At 42.8% G+C, this 22,189-nt stretch overlaps 1 protein-coding gene across 4 annotated transcripts in view; it reads left to right on the forward strand.

The window, feature by feature from the left end:
• Nucleotides 1-22,189, forward strand: part of Pde1c (phosphodiesterase 1C) — a 530,439-nt gene that overhangs the window by 70,914 nt on the left and 437,336 nt on the right. Inside the window, exon 1 of one of the 4 annotated variants that reach the window (XM_060379958.1) lies at nt 11,542-11,995. The exons of the other annotated variants lie outside the window; for them this stretch is intronic. Within the exon in view, the coding sequence (XP_060235941.1) occupies nt 11,911-11,995 (85 nt within the window). The 5' untranslated portion in view covers nt 11,542-11,910. Of the gene's footprint in view, nt 1-11,541; nt 11,996-22,189 lie in introns of those variants that run through there. 4 annotated transcript variants of the gene reach the window in all.

Here is a 22,189-nt window from a genome sequence, read left to right on the forward strand (position 1 = left end):
AGCACCATTCACATTGAAATCATTTAGTGTTCACAACAACATGAAGGATGATTGGTTCCTATGAGGAAACAGACAGAGCCCAATGTCACGAATTAGCAAGATGCCTGAAGAATATTTGTTATCTTTTGATGGCATCCATATATGAATGGGATAAAAATGACATGACCTTGGCTGAGCTGAAGTGACATTAATGAAGCCAAAGAGGAACACACACACACACACACACACACACACCAGAAAAAAAAAAAGAGCAATTGCTTTCTCTTGCTTCTTACCACTCTTGTATGCATAGGAGAAAAATGTGAATGTTATCTCTGTGTGAGGAAATGGCCTGCTGCACCAGCATCTCCTAGGCCTGGCTCTAGCTACATTGTGAGCTCCTTTTTTCTTATCAGAACTCTATTATCTCTTTGGCTGTGGGCTAGCCCATCAAGATTGTGAGCTATCAGAATCAGGGAAGAATGAGTACTGTTTGGTTCTGAACTTGCCTGACCCAGTAGATTGACTTAGAGCTTTCTCTTTGAGCCTCTGGGTACCCTTGGTCTTTTCTCCCTTTCTTCCTCTTAATTCTTCTAGACAGCTGTATTTCTATCCCGCTTCCTTAGAGGAAATTTTTTTGAGAGGTCTTGGAGATCCAGGTGGCTACCAGGGAAGGTTTCCTGCATGGCTGCTGGCTTCTGGGTGCGTTATCTCCCAAAGCTTTAGGTTTTTACATTTCTGTTTGTGTAGCAGGGCACTGAGAGTGTGGCCCTTTCCAGGGTTCTATATCATGTTGGAGATAAGACCAAGTCCACCTGATGTGCTTGGGAAGATGAGTAACAGAGAGACTTAGGGATGCCTTAAGCCTCCTTCCTCCAGGGCCATAAAGGCAGCAAAGTTCAGAGGTACAGTTCTGTCTTCTAGGTAGGAACAGGTGGGAAAGGAGTGGGAGCTGGCTTCTGGTCTCTAACTGAAACCCATATGTCCCTGCTTATTTATCTCTCTGGCTTTTATTTAAGAAGGAGGAAGTTAAAAAAAAAGTAAGATTGTGTGGAAGGGCTTCTGATGAAGGTGTTTGGAACCTTATACCCTCCCAGAAGACAAAAGACAAGAACACAGTAATGGAGCCAGAGAGGATGTGGACCTGGCTATAGAACTTACTGCCACCTTAGGGAAGCTGGCCTGGGGTTTCTTATGTGTGATATGGCAATGTTGTGAGGACTAAATGAGCTTCTGCAGGTAGAAGAGTCTGCATAGTGGCCAATGAAGAGAGTCCAGGCTGTAATTCTCAAACAGTCATATTTGAGTCTGCTGAAATAAAATGACAACATACAGATCAATAGAGAAAAATATCCTGAGTGTATTTGAGCATGGTTTACATTACAAAAGAGACGTTAACTCAAAGATTCAAAGATAGAGGGTCAATTATCCAGTTTTTAATGCATAGGTTGGATGAAGCATAGGAAATCACATAGAAATAAGACTGGGCCTATAATCTAACAATAGACTGAGGAAGGAAGAAGAGTCTGCTCAAACTGCTCAAAGATGCTTTGAGGTCTTTCCGTGCAGCCTTCTTTCCTTCCTTCTTCCTTCCTCACTTCCTCCTTCTCTTCCTTCCTTCCTGATACAGGCAGGATTGTTCTGTATTCATGGTCATATAACTCTATCAGACAAGGAAGTCAGAGAATTTTTGGTCAACTCTTGCACAGAAAAATCCAGGGTACCTACTTCCTATGACTTGATCAAAGGAGAATGCTTGGTGAGACAGGAGACTGAGAGGCAGAGAACAGCCTCCTGTACCTTTACTCAAGGAGAACACATGGCGAGAAACAAACCAGGAAGAAGATTGAAACTGCTTCAGTCAGCAGCATGAATTTCTGAGCCTCAGGCGAAACCATAGTATAGACCTCACTCAACAGGTGGCAGTTGACCCTGGGCCCAGGGGGGCCTGCAGAGACCAATTATCCAATCAAGGACCATGCATGGAGAGAACCTAGACCCCTGCTCAGAGGAAGCCCATAGGCTGCTCAGTATCTAAGTGGGTTCCCTAGTAAGTGGAACAGGGCCTGTCTCTGACATGAACTCTGTGGCTAGCTCTATGATCACTTTCCCCAGGGTGTGTGTGCAGCCTTGCCAGCCCACAGAGGAAGATGATATAGTCAGCCTTGATGAGGCCTGATAGACTAGGGTCATATAGAAGGGGAGGATGTCCTCCCCTATCAGTGGACTAGGGAAGGGGCAGAGGGGGAGAAGAGGGAGGATGGATGGGAGTGGGAGGAGACCAGGGAGGTTGCTACAGCTAGGATACAAAGTAAAAAAATTGTAATAAATAAATAAAAATAAATTAAAAAATGATATTTTACTAAAAAAAGAATATCAATAAAGTCATAGAAATTTTAAAAAAAGAAGAAAATCTCAGAATGAATTGACTCTTCCTACTTCATTTAATTCTCTCATTGAATTAATGTCCCATTTGCCCTTTTCTGCTCTGTATTCTTTCCAAAATGTGTCTTATATTTCTATACCCTGCATAGCTCTATTTACCTGTGATTTGCTTGAGTTGCTGAGTGTTTGAATCAAGTCCGTAAGCATATGCTAAGTGCCAGGAGTGTTTGAGTCAGTTCTGTAAGTGTGTGCAGAGTGCTGGCTGTACGTAGACCCTATTGCTTTGAAGGATGGCCCTGAAATCACAAGGAAGACAAAGGGAACCAACTCACCTTCCACTTTCATAAACTGTTTCTGCTGACTTCTTCTGAAGCGTTGTGAAAGAAGGTTGGTTCCCAAATGTGTGTGGAAGCAGTTACCGCACCAGGAAAAGTACATTCTGGTAACTTACATACCTGACAAATGCATCTCAGCGCTAAACCATCGAGACTCCCACCTGCTGCCAACTATAACTACCTTCTTTTATCATGATAATACACTCGATGATTCTCTGGAAAAGTTTTTGGGCAGAAGTGTAATCAACATCTGGAGAAATTTGCTTATGATTCTGAGACTTCAGTTATCTTGTCAGTGTAGAGACGGCGATTTCTCTACACAATAAGAATTTGTAATTTATGATCATAATTTTGAGCTTCAATCACACAAGTCTGTAATCTGTTTCTTTTAGTACCAGCTTCCCTTGTATGGTGAACATGCACACCTAATATTTTGTTAATTTCTGACACATTGTGTCATGCGGTGTTGGTATGGCATCAGAACATTTCCATTAGGTAGTGTTGTAATGCGGAAGAATCAAGTCCCCCCAGAAAACAGGAGCCTGGAAGTGTCTAGATGACAAATGTGCTAATCATGGACAGTAATATCCTGAGGCATTGGGGGTGGTTACAGCATGTGATGAAACACTGACATACTAATTTCTGTATGTCTTCCTTTGTTTCTTTTTCGTAATGCTGGGGATTGAACCTGAGGTCTAGTAAATGCTAGGTAATCATTTCATCACTGAGTTACATTATTAGCCCCTAAAGCAAATGTCAGACACAGAATATTCATGTACTCATTCATTCAGCAAGTATTTATTTACCACCTATGTGGGCTATGGATTTTTCTACATATCTGAAATACATCAATGGACAAAATAATTATAAGCTCCAAGAAACTTACATACTCTAGTGAGAGTATACACTGATCTGACTTAGGATGGATTAGTTTAAAATATTTAGTTTATATTATAAAGTGTTTAAAAACAAAAGCCAATACTCAAGTGGAATGAAAGTAGAGTGGGGCAAATATTCGGGTGGTAAGGTTTAAATGGAGAAGGGGATGGGAGACAAAAGAAAGAAGGAGGTTTAGGATGGGTAACCAAAACTAAAGCTAGAAAAATAAGTCATATACTATTGCTACTACTACTCTAGAAGCTAATTAAAAATAACATTTAAGGGCCAGTGAGATTGTTCAGCAGGTAACACTTGCCACACAAATATGTGTAGGCCTGACAGCCTGAGTTCAGTTCCCAGATCCCATGGTGGAGGACAAGAACTGAGTCCTGAAAGTTGTCCTTTTACCTGTGACTGACCTTCTTTTTATTTTATTTATTTATAAATAGAAAATAAAATATTGGAAAAAGTGTGGTACAAAATGCTGTAGATGGGTAGAGAAAGCCAATCTTAGAAGATGAACAAATGAAATGTTGGAGTCAGAGGTGTCGATTTGTTGGCTAGAAAGACCACAGAGGGTTTTTCACATGTTATTGCTATTGCTCTTGGCTGCCCGCTGGAATTAGATAGTAAGACACTACTTCAAAAGATACTACACTACACACACACACACACACACACATCCATATATATATATATATATATATATATATATATATATATATATATATAATTGGTTGCAGGACCTAGAGAAATCAAGCTCCCTCCCTTTCAGAGTGGCAGAGCTTCTATGCAGGCTGTGGGTGTGGAAAAGTCATCAACGATCTTATGTATCTGTGAGCCCTGAAAGATGCACACTAATGTGCCAGGCAAGATGGTGCAATAGTGGCATGAATGTTATGCAGCAACCAACCACACTGATTGAATTTGAGGCCTGCTTCACAGGACAGAATTCAGGCCTGATACTTCAAACAAACCTGCTTAAGAGTTTATGCCTGGGAGATCATAGATTCTAGAATGAGGCTTATCACTTTTATTTTGCTATTTTGACATGGGATCAAAATGCCTTCTAAATATTTATGTTTATACCTAAAGAAAAATGCTTCCCTCAGCCTTGATCAGAGAAACATCTCTTTGCAATGACTGATAGTGAATGCAGAGAATTCAAGCTCAAGTGGCTGAGAATAAGTGAGTTTTGTGTCCTCGATCCTAAACAGGATAGTTAAGGCACTACTTCTAAGGCTCAGGGAACATTGTAGAAGTGTGGATGGAAATAGTATAAAAGCTTCATGGAAGACTGAAGGCCTGGGAAGTGCTGTCTTCTAGACATCAAAAACTTACAGCAACTGCAGTTGCCTTTACTGGGAATGCACACCACTGAGCCCATGAATGACAGAGGATGGAGGAGGGGCTAGTGATGGATGCTGGGGAAGTATTATTATGTTCTTTGTGTACCCACCGGTAAGCTGACCATGTAAGTAGCCCTGATAAACTCAGTAGGTCAAAACACAAAGAAAAAGCTGTGATCATGGTAAAGGGACTTGTAGAGAGGAGTGGGAGTGGATAGGGATGAAAGGGAGCTAGAAAAGGGTATGGAGTAAGAGTGACCAGAATACAATATCTATGTGTATAAAATTGTGAAAGAATGAATTTTACTTAAAGAAAAATCAACAGAAGAACTAATTTGGATCTTTGTTTCTGAGTTGATAACCAACTCTCAAGATGTTTCTTTGAGTGTGGTTTTATTTTGAGGAAGGGTTTACTTTGACTCAGGGTTTTAGAAGCATTTCAGTTCATCATGGTAGCAGGAGTGTATGGTTGAGTTACATCTTGACAGGCCCAGAAGTAGAGAAAGCTGATTGGAATCAGGTGTAAGTTTAACCTTCAAAGTGTCCCAGTAGAACCAGTAAGCCAGCTACCTCCAAAACAGAGCCACAAACTAGGAACCAACTGATCAAAACACAAAACAGGAGCTCATGGAGGCCATTTGAGATTCAAGCCGAAATAACACATCAAAGAAGAAATCAAACTCTAGCTAATGTTTCTGTGTGGGAAGCCGCCAGAGCACAGTCTATTTGTGTTTATAGGAATTAGGACAAGCTTCAACTCTCCGGCTTGCAGAATCCAAGTCAGCTACAGCTCCTGCAATAGACTGTAGATACCAAGACCACCTGATTTCATTCCTTCCACCTTCCGTCAAGTCCCCTTTCCTTTTTAAAGTTTGCAATTTAAACATTTTTAAAGCATGAAGCAGGTAAACACGTGCGTGTGCACACACATACCACACAGACCCCACTGCCTACCTGCCACACTTGATCCAGGGGAGGCTGGACTGTAGCTACTGACAAAGTTTTTCTCCCTTGCTTTCTTTTCCACTCACCAGGTGACTTTCTCTCAACCTCCTATTTTTCTTAAATGCATTTTAAAAATAATTGAAATTACTGTAATTTATTTCGTAGTTTGTTCTTTTTTCTTCACATTTTGTTCTGACATTTTCTTCCAAATACCAGCATTCCTATTAATGCCATCATCATCAGAAACCACACCCCGTGTAGAAAAGTGTACTGGTAATTAAGGAACAGGTTTGCTATGAAGTTTGAGATGAATCACTAACTTGGAAGAAAGTTCTAGATCAATTTAGTTGCCAGCGAGCAGCTGATAGAAGAGACTGTGTCTGTTAGAAGACATTCTGGCAACCATCAGGGTCTCCTCCATGTCAGCAGTCACTCTTTGGACTGCCTGTTCACCTTTGCTCTTTGGTTTCCAGCCTCCATGGTGCCCTTGTTGATTCTGTTGCCAAGGTTGCCACTGAAGTGAGTTCCTTTCTCCAGAGATTTCAGCACCGCGCTGGGAAAACCTCGCTGCAAAACCCCCTTCTTTGTAACTGGAGGCTTGAAATGAGATCCAGGTGCTTTTAAGCACAGAGCCTGGCACAAGTGGCCTGATAAAGGCTGGACACCTGAGAAACTGAGTTCTCTCCCCTGGGACTGAGCACAAATGTTTGCCGGCTTTATCTGCTCAGTTGTCCACCTGGGACCATGCAGGTTGCAACCTTGGATGTTCTGCACTTTAATCCCTTGCTCCCCAGATTTTTGACAAGCATCTTTGGAGAATTTTCCTGGAATAGTTAAAGTTATATGCTGAACCTCTCTCTGCTGTTTTCTTTGCTTTTTTACATCCTGGCACTTTTGGACTATCTATGTTACAGAAAGGAAAACTGCATGTCATAAGATGATGCAATATACAGCCACCAAATCAATTATATTTTTGACTTTTCTTCTACGGTCAAGGCTATAATGAAGCATTAAAGTACTTTATATGATTCAACAGTAATAGGACACACATAAAAGACTTTTCTTTTTTTTTGTTGTTGTTGTTTACAAGAAAAATTGGCCCCAATTTATATTATTATAGTATGGGGTCAGCTGCTTTGGTTCTGAGAGTCTGAACTTAAAAAAAAATCACCAAAGTTTAAACTCTGGTTTGGGGTCATGTTATTATCTCAGCCTTAGGTTGAGAGCCACCTTTCCACCTGGCAAGTTAAAAGTCAGATTCAGTCAACAGGGTGGAAGGGGTAGGGTTTCAAAGGATGTGTTTACAAAACTTTTTTTTCCCCAATCTTAATTTCCCAGAACAACTTGTGGTTTTATGGGGGGCGATCTGACTAATTTCTGGTTATGAGAATGTGGTGGTAAAGAATATAATTCTTTCATGCCTAGACCCTAAAATCCTTCCACAAGGCTCCTCACCTCCTTTGGCTCACCTTTTCTACCAGGTAGCTGTAGAGGATCCAGGGAAGGGTTCCCAGGCTCCTTTAAATGCTTGGTATGGAGGTTAAGTGAGTAGACTAACAAAGGAGTTGAAACTGGAGGTCCTCAATAGACACTAGAATGTTTTCTTCTGATTCCCAGGAAACACGCAATGTCTAAATCCGCTCCAGGAGGTTGGCAATGGGAAGAGTTTATGAGGTGTGTCTACATTATGCCCTTAAACAAGCCAGGAATCAGGTGGGCAGCCCTGTGCATTAAACCTGGGCATGAAATGCCAGGTACCCATAACAGTAGCTTTGCCATCCCTGGCTTCCCACCACTGTCATGTTAGCTTCTATCTCCCATTAAAAACATCTTCTGCACCCTGCTCCCACTCCGCAGAGAAAGCCTAAATTGCATATGTTCCCCAGTTTTTTCTAAGAAAAAGGTGCTTTTTCTTTCTTCTAAAAGTTTGTTCTGAATGATGGAAAGTCATTGATGTATTTTAGGTAAAGGACTATATTAAAATTTTTTGTTTAAAAGATCTCCCTGGCTGCTGGGGTGGTTAATGGATTGGAGTAGGAAGGCCAGCTGGCTGGGTAGATAGAAGTTAATGTCACGGTTTTAGTCGGAGACAGTGGAAGCCTGGATGCAGGGAAGAGCGCAGGAAAGGTACAGAGAGATGTCAGGCACCCTGAGACTGAGGTTCTGACAGGACTTCATGGACATTCTATGAGAATAATGTCTGATGTAAACATCAGGGTGGATGAGAGTGACACTATTGGAGGTCATAATGTGGCTTTGACGATATTCTGAGAGTATTATGGACAGAACTCAGAGTTGACTCATTAGAAAGGGCCACTGTGTGCAACCTTTAGTCAGGAGTTCAATCACTGAACTCTGAGTTTGTCCCAATTTGGGGCTGCTTTCTTGGAAGAAGGGAGCCTTTTCTAGCCATCGCAGAGGTGCCAGACTGGCTCAGCAGAGACTTTTGCTATGCTGAGTTTGGCTCAAAGAATGCCCAGGAACTCCAACCAATCAGGTGAGAGATTCTCCCCTACTGAGGACAGGATGGAGAAGGTTGGTAAAGGGGGGCTGGCATGAGAAAGTATATGAAATCTTTCTCCTTTACTTTGTGTTCCAAATGAACTCTGGAGGAGGAACGGGAGATAGAATTCCAGTTGCAGGAGTGGGTTCAAGCTATCTGCTGCTCAGGAAGGCAGTCTAGGCTCAAGAGAGGTGTTTGAAAGTCAGCAGGAGGGCACTGCTGGGAGCAAAATGAAGGAGTGGGAAAGACTAGTTCCTTGCCTAGCACCAATGGGAAAGGAGTTGTGCAGTAGAAAACAAGCCAGGGAGAAGCCGAGCTCTGGATGTCCAGAGAACCTTTTCTAAATGCCGCCTAGTGCTTCATCTTTTTCTAGAGATGCAAAAATTAAGAACCAATGAGCAATCCAGGAATGACGGTGTATATTTGTAAATCCCAGCATTTAGGAAGGTGAGGCAGGAGGATTGTCATGAGTTCAAGATGAGCTTGGCTTTGTTTTTTTTTTTTAAATTTATTTTTGGAGTGTCTTGCTTTGTATCTTTGGACGGGTCTGATGCTCTTTGGGTGGATGACACCTAAATGAACATCTGTACAAAGTCCCAATTTATTTCTAATATCAGAGATCAGACCTCTACTCTTGCCTGATGCGTCTAAAACAAAAAGGGGGAACTGTAGAGAGCTGCGGAATGCTATGCCTTAAAGATGGAGCTGTTTTCCGCCTTCCACCTTCCCGATGGTGAGTGCTCTCTGTCACGAACAACTCCACATTTGGCTAAGGCCGAGGATCTGGCTTGCTTCCATGTATGTGGACCTATCTGCATTGCCCCCGTGGCACGCCTGGGTTGGCTACCCAGAGGCTATTTAAGCTGTGGGCTGGCTTTCCCCGGGGTCCGAGGATTGTTCAATGTTCCTGAATAAACTGCATTGAAAAAAAAAATGTTAGTCTTAAACTTGCAACCCTCTTGCCTCAGCCTTCTGAAGGCTGTGATTACAGATGTATACCACATTTTCAACTTTTGTGGTTTTTTATATATTTTTAATATGCCAAACCCTTTAAAAATCTAATAGCCGCCTTCGGTGTGCAGGCTTTAGAGAAACAGAGCAGGGTGAACTTGGCTTTCAATATTTTATCTGATGAGACCTGCTCCAACTATAAGGAGAGAAGCTCACTGCATCTGCTTGGTTGCCGCAGCTTGGTTTTCTTGCTAAAAGGCTTTTTTTTGGGGTGGGGTGGGGATCACTTATGAGAGAGAATTTGTACAACCTATGCTTCCTTTGCTTTCAGACCCAAACTCATTCTTTCCTGACTTACGTAATGTTAGCATTGAGCTTTGTCTGGTAATTTGGTGTGAGATCCCTGAACGGAGAAGGCTGCTTTAGGATTGAGACAATGAATTTAGTAATTCTGTAGGTGTGCTATCACTAAAACCAGGGAGGGAGAGAGAGAAGGATTCTGGGGAGAAAGAGTTTTTAAACAGTTCTAATTGTTCGGGTAAGTTATTTTTACCACACTTAAGGGATAGAAAAATGATCACGTTGTTATTATTTTTGATAGATTATATTTCAAGAAGCTTTTCTGTTAAGTGTGATTAAATATCATTTTAATTTCACTCACTTGGAAAAATTTCCATCACATTAGGCTTTTTTTTTTTCTCTCTAGATAATTTTACTATGAAAGATGCTAATTCACGTGTCCAGCCTCCTCACTTCAGGACTTTCCTGGACACAAAAGAAGGCAAATGTTTCATTTAAAAGTTCTAGGTATGGAAAATGAGAGTCATTAGAAACTTTAAGTGGTTGCTATGCAAAATGCACACTCATAATATATATATATATCATATACATAATATAAACATTACATATAAAGTCCTCTTATAAAATTAGTGACTGCAATAATGAGGAGACATGCTGTATTCACAAGAATTCTACTCAGTGTTTGCACGACCCGGGCTGAATGCCCACGCTGTTCCAGGTGTGGCACGCTTCCTCACTTGATCCTCGCTGAAAGACCTGGGCAGTGAGTGTGGGACTTGTGAACATCTTTGGCTCATTTTGCTTTGCTTGCGTTGGAACTAGCTACCACACTCAGGTCAGCCTGTGAGTTTTTATTTTTATTTTTCACACGTCCATCTTCCAGACATAATCGCCACATGATAAGCATCGTGGCTTGGATGCATGGATGTACCAGCAGGGCTTGGGTGCACTCCTGGTTCTGGCGAAAAGATGGACAATTCTATCAAAAAAGAGGTTTGCGGCACCCATCGTCTTTATGATTAATTCATCTTACCATCGAACTAATATAGTGAGTGGGTCTCTAGGACTTCGCTAAGAGAACTTCCCATTCAAGTCCCGGCTCTACTGTGCCGTAACAAACTGATTTCTTTAAAAGTACATGGTGATCCAAGAAAGACAATTGCCATGGAGTAATTAACCTGGGCTCAAGAGATTTATGGCATCCCTGATCTGTAGTCTTCTGAAATCTATTGAAACTACCTAGCAACTATCCAGCAAATCCATTTGCTGGATTCTTAATGTTGGTGAGAATTTGTTAATTGTGACATATTCCTGCTCAACAAATGAGGCTGACTTAGTCTTTCCTTTTGTGGTACCTTGGTGGGGAGGAAGGGTCCCTCTGTGGGACTCAGCTCTGGTCTTTGTGCTTCTCTAGCACATGTCTGTCTAAGCGTGTTCATTCTAGATATTTGGAAAACCCAAGGACACACGGTGTGGAGTCATAAAGTGAACCTTCCAACTCCCAAGTGTGCACTTTTCTCAAGCCCTTCTGTGCCCCGGTTTCCTCTTCTGTCAGTACAGCCATAGCCATAGGATCCTTGAGATCTCTACCTTCACGAATTCCTGGAGTTCAACACACTTGACAAACTCAAAATTGAAGGAGACTGGCCAGCGGCTGAAGACGGGTTGTTTAAATCAGGTTGCAAACTGCAGGTCTTAGGGCTTTTGTGTAGAAATGCGCACCCACAAATGAGTTACTTTGGTAATTATCTCTGGCCAGGGACTGCTGAAAAGTGCTAATATAGGGGCTTGGGGCTAGTTCTGGGGACAGCTGTGGGAGGAAGTGGGCGTGGCAATTGTTCTACTTCCTTGTTTGGAGCAAACTTGGGCGGGCGTCTGACGGCTAAGGTGTTGGCTTCTCCATCTCTTGATGTGCTTTGGGGGAGCTCTCCACTCTGTCAGAGAAAACATACTTAGAAGAAGCACGACTTCAATCCCCGCCATTCCCTCGGGGTCCCCCAACCTCTTCCAGCCTCCAGAGAGCGGAGCAGAAGGGGCGCGGCAGCCCAGACCAACCCACAGCCTCACGCAGCCTCGCCAGTCCCCTGCCGTTGCAGCTGCAGCCGGCTCGGGATGGGGCAGTGGCAGGGGCACAGGGGCTCCACCAGGAGCCTTGCTTGTTAGCTCTCAGGTCTGGGTGCCTGCAGCCTGTGTTAGCAGCTCATAACCAGCGCGGGTCTGCGGTGACAGTGCAGCGGAGGGAGGCTGGGCGCGGGCTTAAGCCGGGACCCGGGACACACGAGCCATGACTGCCGCCAGCCACAAGAAGGAAGGCTTCAAGAAATGTAGAAGCGCCACTTTCAGCATCGACGGGTACAGCTTCACCATCGGTGAGAACTTTGCTCCCGGGCCGTTCCTGGCGTCCTGCACACCCTCCGGTGGCGGATTCTAAGCGGGGAGGGGGTGGGCATGGGAATCCGGGTTGGAGGGTGCTGGCTGGAGGAAGTCGCTGGGAATCCTGACCTGCCCGGGGAAACCCGGATCCGGGTATCCCTGCCACTCTATCGCTGTAGCTGGCATCCCGAGCTGGAGCTGGTTTTCAATTACACAGGTTTCCTCGCAGAGATTTAACAAGGTCTAGAAGAGGATGGATAGAGGTGGATGGAGTGGATGGAGACAGATGGAGATAAGAACTGGGAGGAAGAGGAGTCGGAAAGGAACGAAGGAAGTGGACAGACACAGACACAGAGAGTAACAGATGTGTAGACACAGACCACCAAGTCAGAAGTTCAGAGACGGAGATGTGATCACAAAAGCTGAGAGGAGAGGAAGGAGGAGAGGAGACCTAGGGCAAGGTCCATTAAAGGTCCTGAGCAATCTGAGGCTGATTGCAGGGAGACAGGGAGGGATGATGTATCTTGCTGACTGGAATGTTTCAGGAGAAAGGGGGACTTCTAATGATTTGATTTCTGCTTTTCACCTGCTCCAAACTGTTCACCAGGAGAGGAGGGACAGAAGGGCCTGGAGTATCCTCAGATTTCTGACCACACAGTTCACTCACTGGAGGCCAGCATTTGAAGAGGTCTATTCTCCACAGTTTTACTATGAGTTTCTGCTGTTTTGAAACGGGTTGTCAAGGCCTGGCCTCTTCATTTTCTTGGGAGATGGAGATAGATTCGGGGTAGCTTCGTTTTGGAATGTTAGCTTAGGCTAGCAGCACAACTGAAGCAGGTACACAGTGCTCTTCCCAAGTTCTTATCTGAGTGAGCTCTTAAGCCATCATGGCCTGATTCAATCTGTTCTTAACCCCACAACGTCCTTGAACATGAAGGTATATGCTATTTTGCTTTTGGCTCCACCTGCTTGGAGGGATAGCAGGAAAGGGCTGGGACTATGAGGAGACCAGCGATGAGGAGCTTGTCTCTAGGTTACTTGCACTCCTTATGAATTGGTCCAGGGTTTGTGGAACTGAGTAATATGTGCTGTTCCCCAGACACACCATATCACATCTTCAGACACTTCCCCCAGGTTGTTCCTGGCAGCCAGGAATGCCGTTCCCCCAGTGGGCACAGAGCAACTATGCCTAATCCTTCGTTAGCTTGCTTCTCTTGCTGCCTCCTCCACTCCCCATCCTGACGGGAAAAAATACCCCTACCTCAGACCCAAGAGCTCACCCCAGAGCTGGCCAGCCTAGAATCAGCTGGTGGCAGCCTGTGGGTAGTCCTCTCTGCACTGTAAACTCTAAGGACACTGTTTATTTACTTTTCACTCTCTTGAGGCCATAATCTGGGCTCAGGGAAGGTTCTTAGAAATGAACTAAAAGCTTCCAAGGTCAAAATCGTCTCATTTAAAGGTCGTGTAAATTTCAGTTTTCTTGACTCTCGTAGAAAAGCTTCCAATAGTAAGTTTTACATTTTACCTGGTAATTCCCAGTGGGCCTTATCCTCCAAAAAAGTATGTCTCCCTAACATGTAGAATCTTAGTATGATCCTTTTTTGCCTACACTCCTTTCCTCCCATTTACGGGAGATGGTCTAGCAGAGCCCGATAGTCTATTGGTCAGAAGGTCCCCCCGAAGTGAACTGGCCTCTTTGAGATGACAGCTGCAAACTTCATTCATATTGCTGGGCTTCCATCCTCATCTTTTCTCTATTGTCCTCCCCTGTCAACAAGTGTTTATTGCGTTTTACTGTATTAAATGATATGATTTAACACAGTGTCTGCTACATGACAAAAATTCAATAAATAATAATTGTACTCTTTCATGACATTAAACTAATTTATGAGGCATTTATGAAGACATATATACTTAGTACTTCTATTCACATATTTTGCACACTTGTGGTTATGTGCTATGTCTACAAAAACATGTTATAAAGTAAAAATTAGTAAGTGTGATAAAAGAAATTTTAGATTTTTAGGCTAATATGGACATTTTACAAAATACAGATATTAAAAAAAGGTTAAACGAAATTCACCTATTTTATTATTTGCTGCTAAATGTTAATATTCCTTGTTTATACTTTCCAATTTTTTTTACATAGACACATTTTTAACAATGTTTGGAAATTCCATATTCAGTAATATCTTGTTAGTTTTGCTTCCTGCTCTATGAGAAGTAGACCAATCTCCTATTGTGGGTTACTCCACCTCTCACTTTTCACCATTATGAACAATGGTAAAAGCAAAACCCTTGAGGATGTCTAGGAATACTTTCTTCTATTATAAGGTGATCTATGTAAACACAAGTGTTTTCCAGGTAATAGCTACAGTATGTGAAATACTGACGGAATAAATAAGTACTCTCCTCTGCCGTGTGAGTGTTAATGATAACAAGTCCATTCAGTTTAGTAATGCTTTTTAAGGTTAAGCTTTTAGAAGTGCAAGTGCTTGATTCAAAAGTATGCATAATTTTAGAAATTTTGAAGTATTTTGCTCAACCACTGTCTGGAAAGAATTACCACTTACTCTCCCATCATTGCTATGTCAAAATCCTCACATGCTCTCATGATTGCTGGACACTGTAGCTAAAGAGGGTTTTATCCTGAGAGGTGGAATGTGGTACCTCAATTCAACAAGTTTTACCATTTTGTAAAATTGCTTTGTCATTTTCCTTGACTGTTTTACTGTGGGGAAGTCATCACTTATGAATTTTCAAAAACATTAATTTATGTAGTATGTGTTAATTAGATACACCATATAATTTTTATATGTTAATTATTTGATATAACATATGCTAATCATATAATACTATATAATTGATATGAGCTAATATACTTTATAGTCACACATACATGTATACATCTGTCATGTATGTGTGCATTTTCATATATATTTGAAAGCCTTTCAAGTAGATTTTATCAGATATGTCACACATATTTTTTTTTTCCAAACAAGACCCTTTTCCTTGAAAGATCGGTATATAGAAGTCAGGAATGCTGCTGAAAATGCTGCTGGTTCACCTTATGCTTCAGCAGGATACACCAGGGTATACCCCTGTCCCCCATACCACGTAAGAGAGAATCCTAAGTGATCTGATGGCCCCAGATCACTCCTTTTCTGAGCCATCTGACCGTCTGTCATGGGAACCACCTCTTCCTCTAGCCTATTAATTTGTAAAACTTCTGGGTCAAAGGATTTTGCTAAGAGAGTTCACACAGCCCTGAAGACTAAAGAGATTCTTCTAGGAAAGCCCATGGTGATAGGGAATTTTGGGGTCACTGTAGATGAGAGGCATGAGCCACCCCTGTGTCAATGTTGTGAACACCCTACTCACCCGGAAGATCCCTGCCCTCTCTTTGGGGAAGGTATACTTCCCTTCTAGTTCTCAGTGGGCCTATGACTCTCTCAAGACAGAAATACCCCAGGGGAATATGGACAGACATAGCACTTTTGGAAGTGGGATTGCCTGGGGTCAGAATCTATGGATAGTGTCCTGGTTAGATTTTTATCAACTTGATACAAGCTAGGGTTATCTGAAAAGAGGGAATCTATTATTGAGAAAAATGCTTCTTACAGATTGGCCAATAAGCAAATCTGTATGGCGTTTTCTTTATTAATTATTGATGTGGGCAGTCTAGCTCAGTAGGGGTGGGGCCACTCTTGGGTAGGTGGTCCTGAAAGGTATAAAGAAGAAGGCTGAGCAAATCACAGGAAACAAGGTAGGAATCAATGTTCCTTTATGGCTTCTGCTTCAGTTTCTGCCTCTAGGTTCTTGCTGTATTCGAATTCATGCTCTGACAGTCCTCAGTGATGGACTGTTAGTTTTGAAGTATAAGATGAAACACCCACCTCTCCGGTTGCTTTGAGTCCAGTTGCTTTTGTGTTTTGTCATAGCTATAGGAACCCTAACTAAGATCATGAAGAGAGGCCAGAGGAGTTGAACATTCATCGTAAAAGCTGGTCTTGAACACCAGTAATATTCCCCTGGAGGAAGCTTTGGAGGGCTGGATTTGGCTACCCTATACTTAGGCTGTAGATGCACTTGAGAACTGATGTCAATGCTGACTGAAAATGGGCTCTGCAGACAGAGTTGCTCTGGGGTGTGGTCAAGGCTCTCCATTGGTACTTCACTTGACATATTCCATCATTTTTCACAACTCTGAAAGGTAGCTCTATGGTCCCAGTTCTAAAAAAAAAAATAAAGAAATAGAAACAAAAAATAAAAAAATTTAGAAAGAAAGAAGGAGGGAAGGAAAGAGAAATGTTGAGATGATGTGACTTTCTAGACGTCATATAGGAAGGAAGGAGGTTGAGTTGAAACCACTCATGCCCTGACTCTCCCACCAGGCTCTTCTCCACACACCACACTGGCTGTCATGGTGGATTGGATTTCTGGTTGGCCTTGAGGCCAGCCTATCATTTTAATGAAGAGAGATCTGGGAGGGTTGTTAGGTCTGCTGAACCAACTCAGATTCCAGTAAAACCTGAAAGAGCCAGGGGCTTAGGTAGTGTAATCCCTTACTCTCTAGAAGATGATATAAAAGACCAGGGTTTGCTAACCTGCTTGCTCTGGTCATGGATTGGGTGTGTGTTCAGGAGGTCTGGACAAGTGAACAAGTGGCTTATGTAGAAAGCACTGCCAGCCCTCCTTCCACCTGAAGGGCACAGTTGAGGCTGCAACTGAAGCCAGTGATGGAGGTGACTAACCTTAATAGAAGGCCATGTGCAGAAGTCTGTGTGTGGTTGGCTCTGATGCTGCACTTGGGAATGAGCATTTGAATATGAAATGAATGGGAACGTGTGTGTGTGTGTGTGTGTGTGTGTGTGTATGTATGTATGTGGTGGAGCAGGATCTTATTATTTTGACAGATTTTTCTTGTCTTCGTTGTCTTTGTTGTTTGGGTTTCTTTTGGAGTTGGTGTTAAGTGGATTTATCATTACTGTCTCCTGCAATGCAAACAGATCCTTCTTCCTGTGAAAGAGCTCTGTCTGCGAAAACACAGAGGCATCTTATTTTGTTAAGCCACCCAGCGTGGCCCACTTAATCTTTACCCACAGCTCATTTATCAGACTAGAAAAATGGTATTTTCTCCTAGAGTGTCAGAAGAAACTGGTTGAAGGGCAGGTAGGAGACTGTGAAGTTGGAGGATGTGTAGCAAAGAAAATGCTTCCTTCAAAGATAGTGGTGTGAAGGTTATAGCTGGATACTGATGGGTGTTTCCCAAGCAACTGCTGCTGGACTCCCAGATATTTGTTTCTTTCCTTCATTGTTCTTCAGGAAGAAAAGCAGGGCTTCCTCAGATAGCAATCTATGGCCCAAAATGCATGACATGAAGGACCCTGTCCCACCTTCAGGTTGTGGGGCCTGTGAGCCAGAGCTGAGGGAGAGAAGTCTGCTGGTGGATTCCCCACCCAAGGGGAACAAAGGGCAGTGGGAGATCAGGGTGATGTGGTTGCCAACACTGGAGTGGGCGTTTTGCTCATGCACCTGTAGAGAGGCACCCCAGCCTCCTCTTGTGCATGTGGTTCAGGTATTTCTCAGCCCAGAGTGATCTCTGTGCTCTCTGTCTCTGTCCAACCCATCCCAGGACTTTTGGGCTGGTCTTGCCAACATGGTTGGGGGAAAGACCTTAGTGAACATAGAAAGTAAAGTGCGGAAGCATCTCCTGTCCACAGGAAATACATTTTAAGATCCCCAAGAGAAGCCAGAACTTGGGGCTACTTCAAGATCCAACGCACACTTTTTTTTTTCTTAAAAAAAAATGCATGGAGATAACTTAGAACCCCAGCACAGAAGTAGCCCATGGTAGTTCAGTGTCCAAGAGGATTCCCCAATAATAGGAACAGGGACCGTCTCTGACAGAAACTCATGGGCTGGCTCTTTGATCACTCCTGCTGAGGGGGGGCAGCCTTTTCAGTCTACAGAGGAAGACAAAGAAGCTAGTCCTGATGAGATCTGATAGACTAGGGTCAGATGGAAGGGGAGGAAGACCTCCCCTATCATTAGACTGGGAGAGGAGCATAGGAGAAGAAGAGGGAGGGAGAGTGGGATTGGAAGGGGATGGAGAGGGGGCTACATCTGGGATACAAAGTGAATAAACTGCAATTAATAAAATAAAAATTAAAAAATTCTTTCAGTTTGTTAATGTCTAGTTTCTTGAGTTCTTATATATATTTTGGATATTAGCCTTCTGCCAGATGTGGAGTTGGTGAAAATCCTTTCCCATTCTGTGGGCTGCTATTTGTTTTATTGATGGTGGTTTCTGCTCTACAGAAGCTTTTCAGTTTCATTGGCTGCATTGTTCAGCCTTAATGTGATGGTATGTACCTGGTTTTATGGTAGCTTGCTATGCCATGTTTGGTTGATGTCTTTGGGAGGCCTTCTCTTCTGAGGTGAGGCAGTGGGTAGATCTGGGGAAGAGGGAAGCTGGAGGGAGGAGGGGCTGGATGGACGGAGGGGAAATGGAGGTCGGAATGTAATATACGAGAGAAGAATATGAAAATAAAACAAAAATTCTGTTATTTTTTGAGATTATAATTTATCTCTTACTAACTCTCTCATATACCTCTTCTTGTTCTTTTTCAAATTCACGGCCTCCTTTTCTCATTAATTGTTGGTCTCTGTGTGTGTGTACATGTGTATTCTGAAATACATAAATACAAGCTGTTCAGTCTGTATATATCACTTGTATGTATGCTTTAAGGGATGACCATTTGGTTCTGGGTGACTAATTTGTGTGTTCTTCCCCGGGGAAGACTATTTCTCTTGCTCTCACATTCCTTAGTTGCCCACAGTTCTTTACGTAGGGTTGAGGCCTAAGCTTTCTTCCATTCACTTTAACATGTCTATTGGAATCCTTGATCAGCTCATGTTTATGCAACCACATTGGTGGGGCTTCATGGGTGCAGCTTCTGACATTACTAGGAGACACCATCTCACAGAAAATTTCCTGTTCCTATGGCTTTTTCATTCTTTACACCCCTCTTGCTCAAGGGTCCCTGATACAGGAGTTGTGCTGTAGATTTATCAGTTGGATCTGGGTTGCACATCATTTTGATTGGATGTACTTTCTGTAATGGTTTCCGTCTGTTGCAAAAGAGATTTTTAGTTATTTCTTTGCTATATTTTTTCTTCTTCTTTTGAGAACTCTATTTGAGTGGGTCCTTTGTTTTTAGTTCTTTATATATTTTGGATGATAAACCTCTGGGAGATGTATAGCTGGCAAAGCTTCTAGGTCTTCCTCTCACGAGATTGGGACTGATTGCTGTTGCTGCACCTTTGTCATGTAGGGTACCACTTATGCTTTCTTCTAGCAGTTTCAGTGTTTCATGTCTAGGTCTTTGATCCATTTAGAGTTAGTTTTGTACAAGATGACAGACACAGGTCTAAATATATTCTTCTACATGTTGGACATCCAGTTTTTCACAGCACCATTTGCTGAAGATGCTACATTTTCCTTAGTATATGATTTTGGCATCTTTGTCAAATATTAACTGACTAAAGACACATGTAAACATGTTTGGATCTTTAATTTTGTCTCATAGGTCTATATGCCTGTTTTTGTGCTTGTACTATATTGCTTTTATTAGTAAGGCTCTATGGCATATTTGGAAAACTGGACCAGTAATCCCTCTAGCATTGCTTTTTTTGCTCAGCATTGCTTTAGCTACCTTTTGTGCTTTCAAATCAATTTTAGGATAGCCTTTTTTCTATTTCTATGAAGAATGAGACAGGGGTTTTGATTCGGATTGTATTAAATCTGAAAAGAACTTTAGATAGGATGGTCATTTTTACACTATTAATGCTACCAATCCATGAGCATGAAATGTCTATTTTCTGGCATCTTTATCTCTTTCTTCAGAGGTTCAATGGTTTCATTGTAGAGGTCATTTGCTTCCTTGCTTAGGTTTGTTTGTAGGTATTTTATTTTCATTGTGACCATTGAGAACGGGAGTATGTTCCATTCTTCTTTGTTTGTTTGTTGTTAGTGTATAAAAAAGCAACTGACTTTTGCAAGTTGATATTGTATCCTGCTACATTGATAAATTTGTTTATTGTTTCTAGAAGTTTTCTGGTAGTTTATTTGGGTATCTCTAATGTAATGTCATGTCATCTTCAAATAGGGATAGTTTGAGTCCTCCTTTCTCTCTTTGTAGCCCTTTAGTTTCCCCTTTCTTGCCTCATTGCTCCAGCTGGTACTTTGAGCACACTATTGAAAAGGAATTGGGATAGTGGGCATTCTTGTTTCATCCCTGACTTCAGCAGAATTGCTTTAAGCTTTTTTCTATTTAGGATGATGTTTGCTGTGGGTTTTTCACATATAGATTTCCATTTGACACAGGAGGAAACCGGGGCTCAGAAGGGTGAAGAGAGTTTCCTAGAGCTTTACTTCTTAGCTAAGGATTTTGGCTGCTCTGAAGCTTTGGATCAGACAAACCCCAGCTTCTTTCCTCCCTCTCTCCCTCACAGATGGGAGTGATTCAGTGAGAGAGGAAACAGTTTCTTGCTGGGCCACGGTGATTCATGGGTCATCTTGGAGCAAGGCACCTCCGGAAGGCCAGAGGGACAGACAGACAAACCCACATGGAGGAAGGAATGTTCTCTTAAAAAATGGGAAATACTAAAGGAGAGTATGATGGTTCATACTGACGGTCAGCTAGACAGGATGGACAGTCACCTCTAGTCCCGGCTGTGAGGGGTTGTCTAGATTGGCTTAACTGTGGGGGTCAGACACACATTGAAAGTGGGCAGCACTGCCGTCTAGGCTGGGCTTGCACACTGCATAAAAGGGAGCATTTGAGCTGAGCACAGAATTTACCTCTGTCTGCTTCCTGGCTGTAGATGCACTGTGGCCAGCTGCCTCAAGCTCCAGTTACCATGCTTCCCCATCATGGTGGGCTGTGTCCTCAAACTGTGAGCCCAAATCAACCCTTCTTCTCTTTAGGGCCCTGTGTCAGGCATTTTGTTACAACAACGAGAAAAGTAACTAATACAGACTAATACAGAGAGAGGTAACCAGGGCTGTGGAGGTAGCAGATGACTGTTTTTTTTTTTTTTAAACTGTAAGGGATTTTATTACTATTTTAATCTGTGCAGCACCATTTATGTAGTACCTGTGGAAGCCAGAAGAGGGTGTCAGATCCCTGGGAATTAGAGTTACAGATTGTTTTTGAGCCTCCATGTGCATACTGGGAATCCAACTTGGGTCCTCTAGAAGAGCAGATGGTGCTCTTAACTGAATGAGCCATCTGTCCAGTCCCAGAAAAAACAAACTTTTAAGTTAAATAAATACCTTAATTGCTGAAGTTTCAGTCAAGGCAGAAGAATAAGCTCTGGAGACCTCAATATTATATGTATTGTGGCTCAACAGGATTTTCCAGTGTTGAGGATTAAACCCAGGGCCTTGCCAGACACTATGCCATTGAGATATATCCTCAGCTCCTGATTGATTCTTATTCATAAAAGTGATAACAACCAGCTCTGAGTCCTCTTTGATCAGACACTCCCATAAACTCTTTCTCGAGAAGTTGCCTCTGTATTGATGCTGGCACTTTCCTCCAAAAAAGTGTTCATCTTGGTGCCCATGGGTACTGATGTCCTCCCCCTTTCTGGACATGCTTGATTCCTGGAGGGCTTCCAAGAGCTGCCGCAACCAGTTAACCACCTTTGAAGACATGTCATTTGTGATAGTTTTGCAAAGTGACACCTTAATTGCCAGGCCAGCAGTGGTGAGCTAGCCTATGTTGGGATGCCAGGTGGAGTAGGAAGTTACTTTGAAGACCTAAGCTCTAAATGTAGCCCTGGCACCTTTTGCTCTGTGGCCTCGAGTCCAACATTAGTAATGGGGATAACGGTCACGTCTCTGTTTTGTTGTTGGGAGGATAACACAAGGCCAGTAACGAGGGAACCAAGCACGGTCCCGGTGTCTGATTATGGAAGGCTGTTGGTTCTGATGATGGAGATACTCTGAAATCAGGAGGCAGGCATGACTCCAAGACCCCTATGTGTCTCCCTCCCCACATGGTGCTTCCCACAGCTGTCTCCCAAGGCCCAGGGCAGCCACTTATGTCAAATGCTGGTAAGGTTTTCACCCAGGCCAGGGATCTGGAGGCCTGGCTTTCCCCAGCCAAAAGCTTCCAGCT

Source organism: Meriones unguiculatus, chromosome 3, assembly GCF_030254825.1.
Source record: "Meriones unguiculatus strain TT.TT164.6M chromosome 3, Bangor_MerUng_6.1, whole genome shotgun sequence".
Classification (NCBI taxonomy): domain Eukaryota; kingdom Metazoa; phylum Chordata; class Mammalia; order Rodentia; family Muridae; genus Meriones; species Meriones unguiculatus.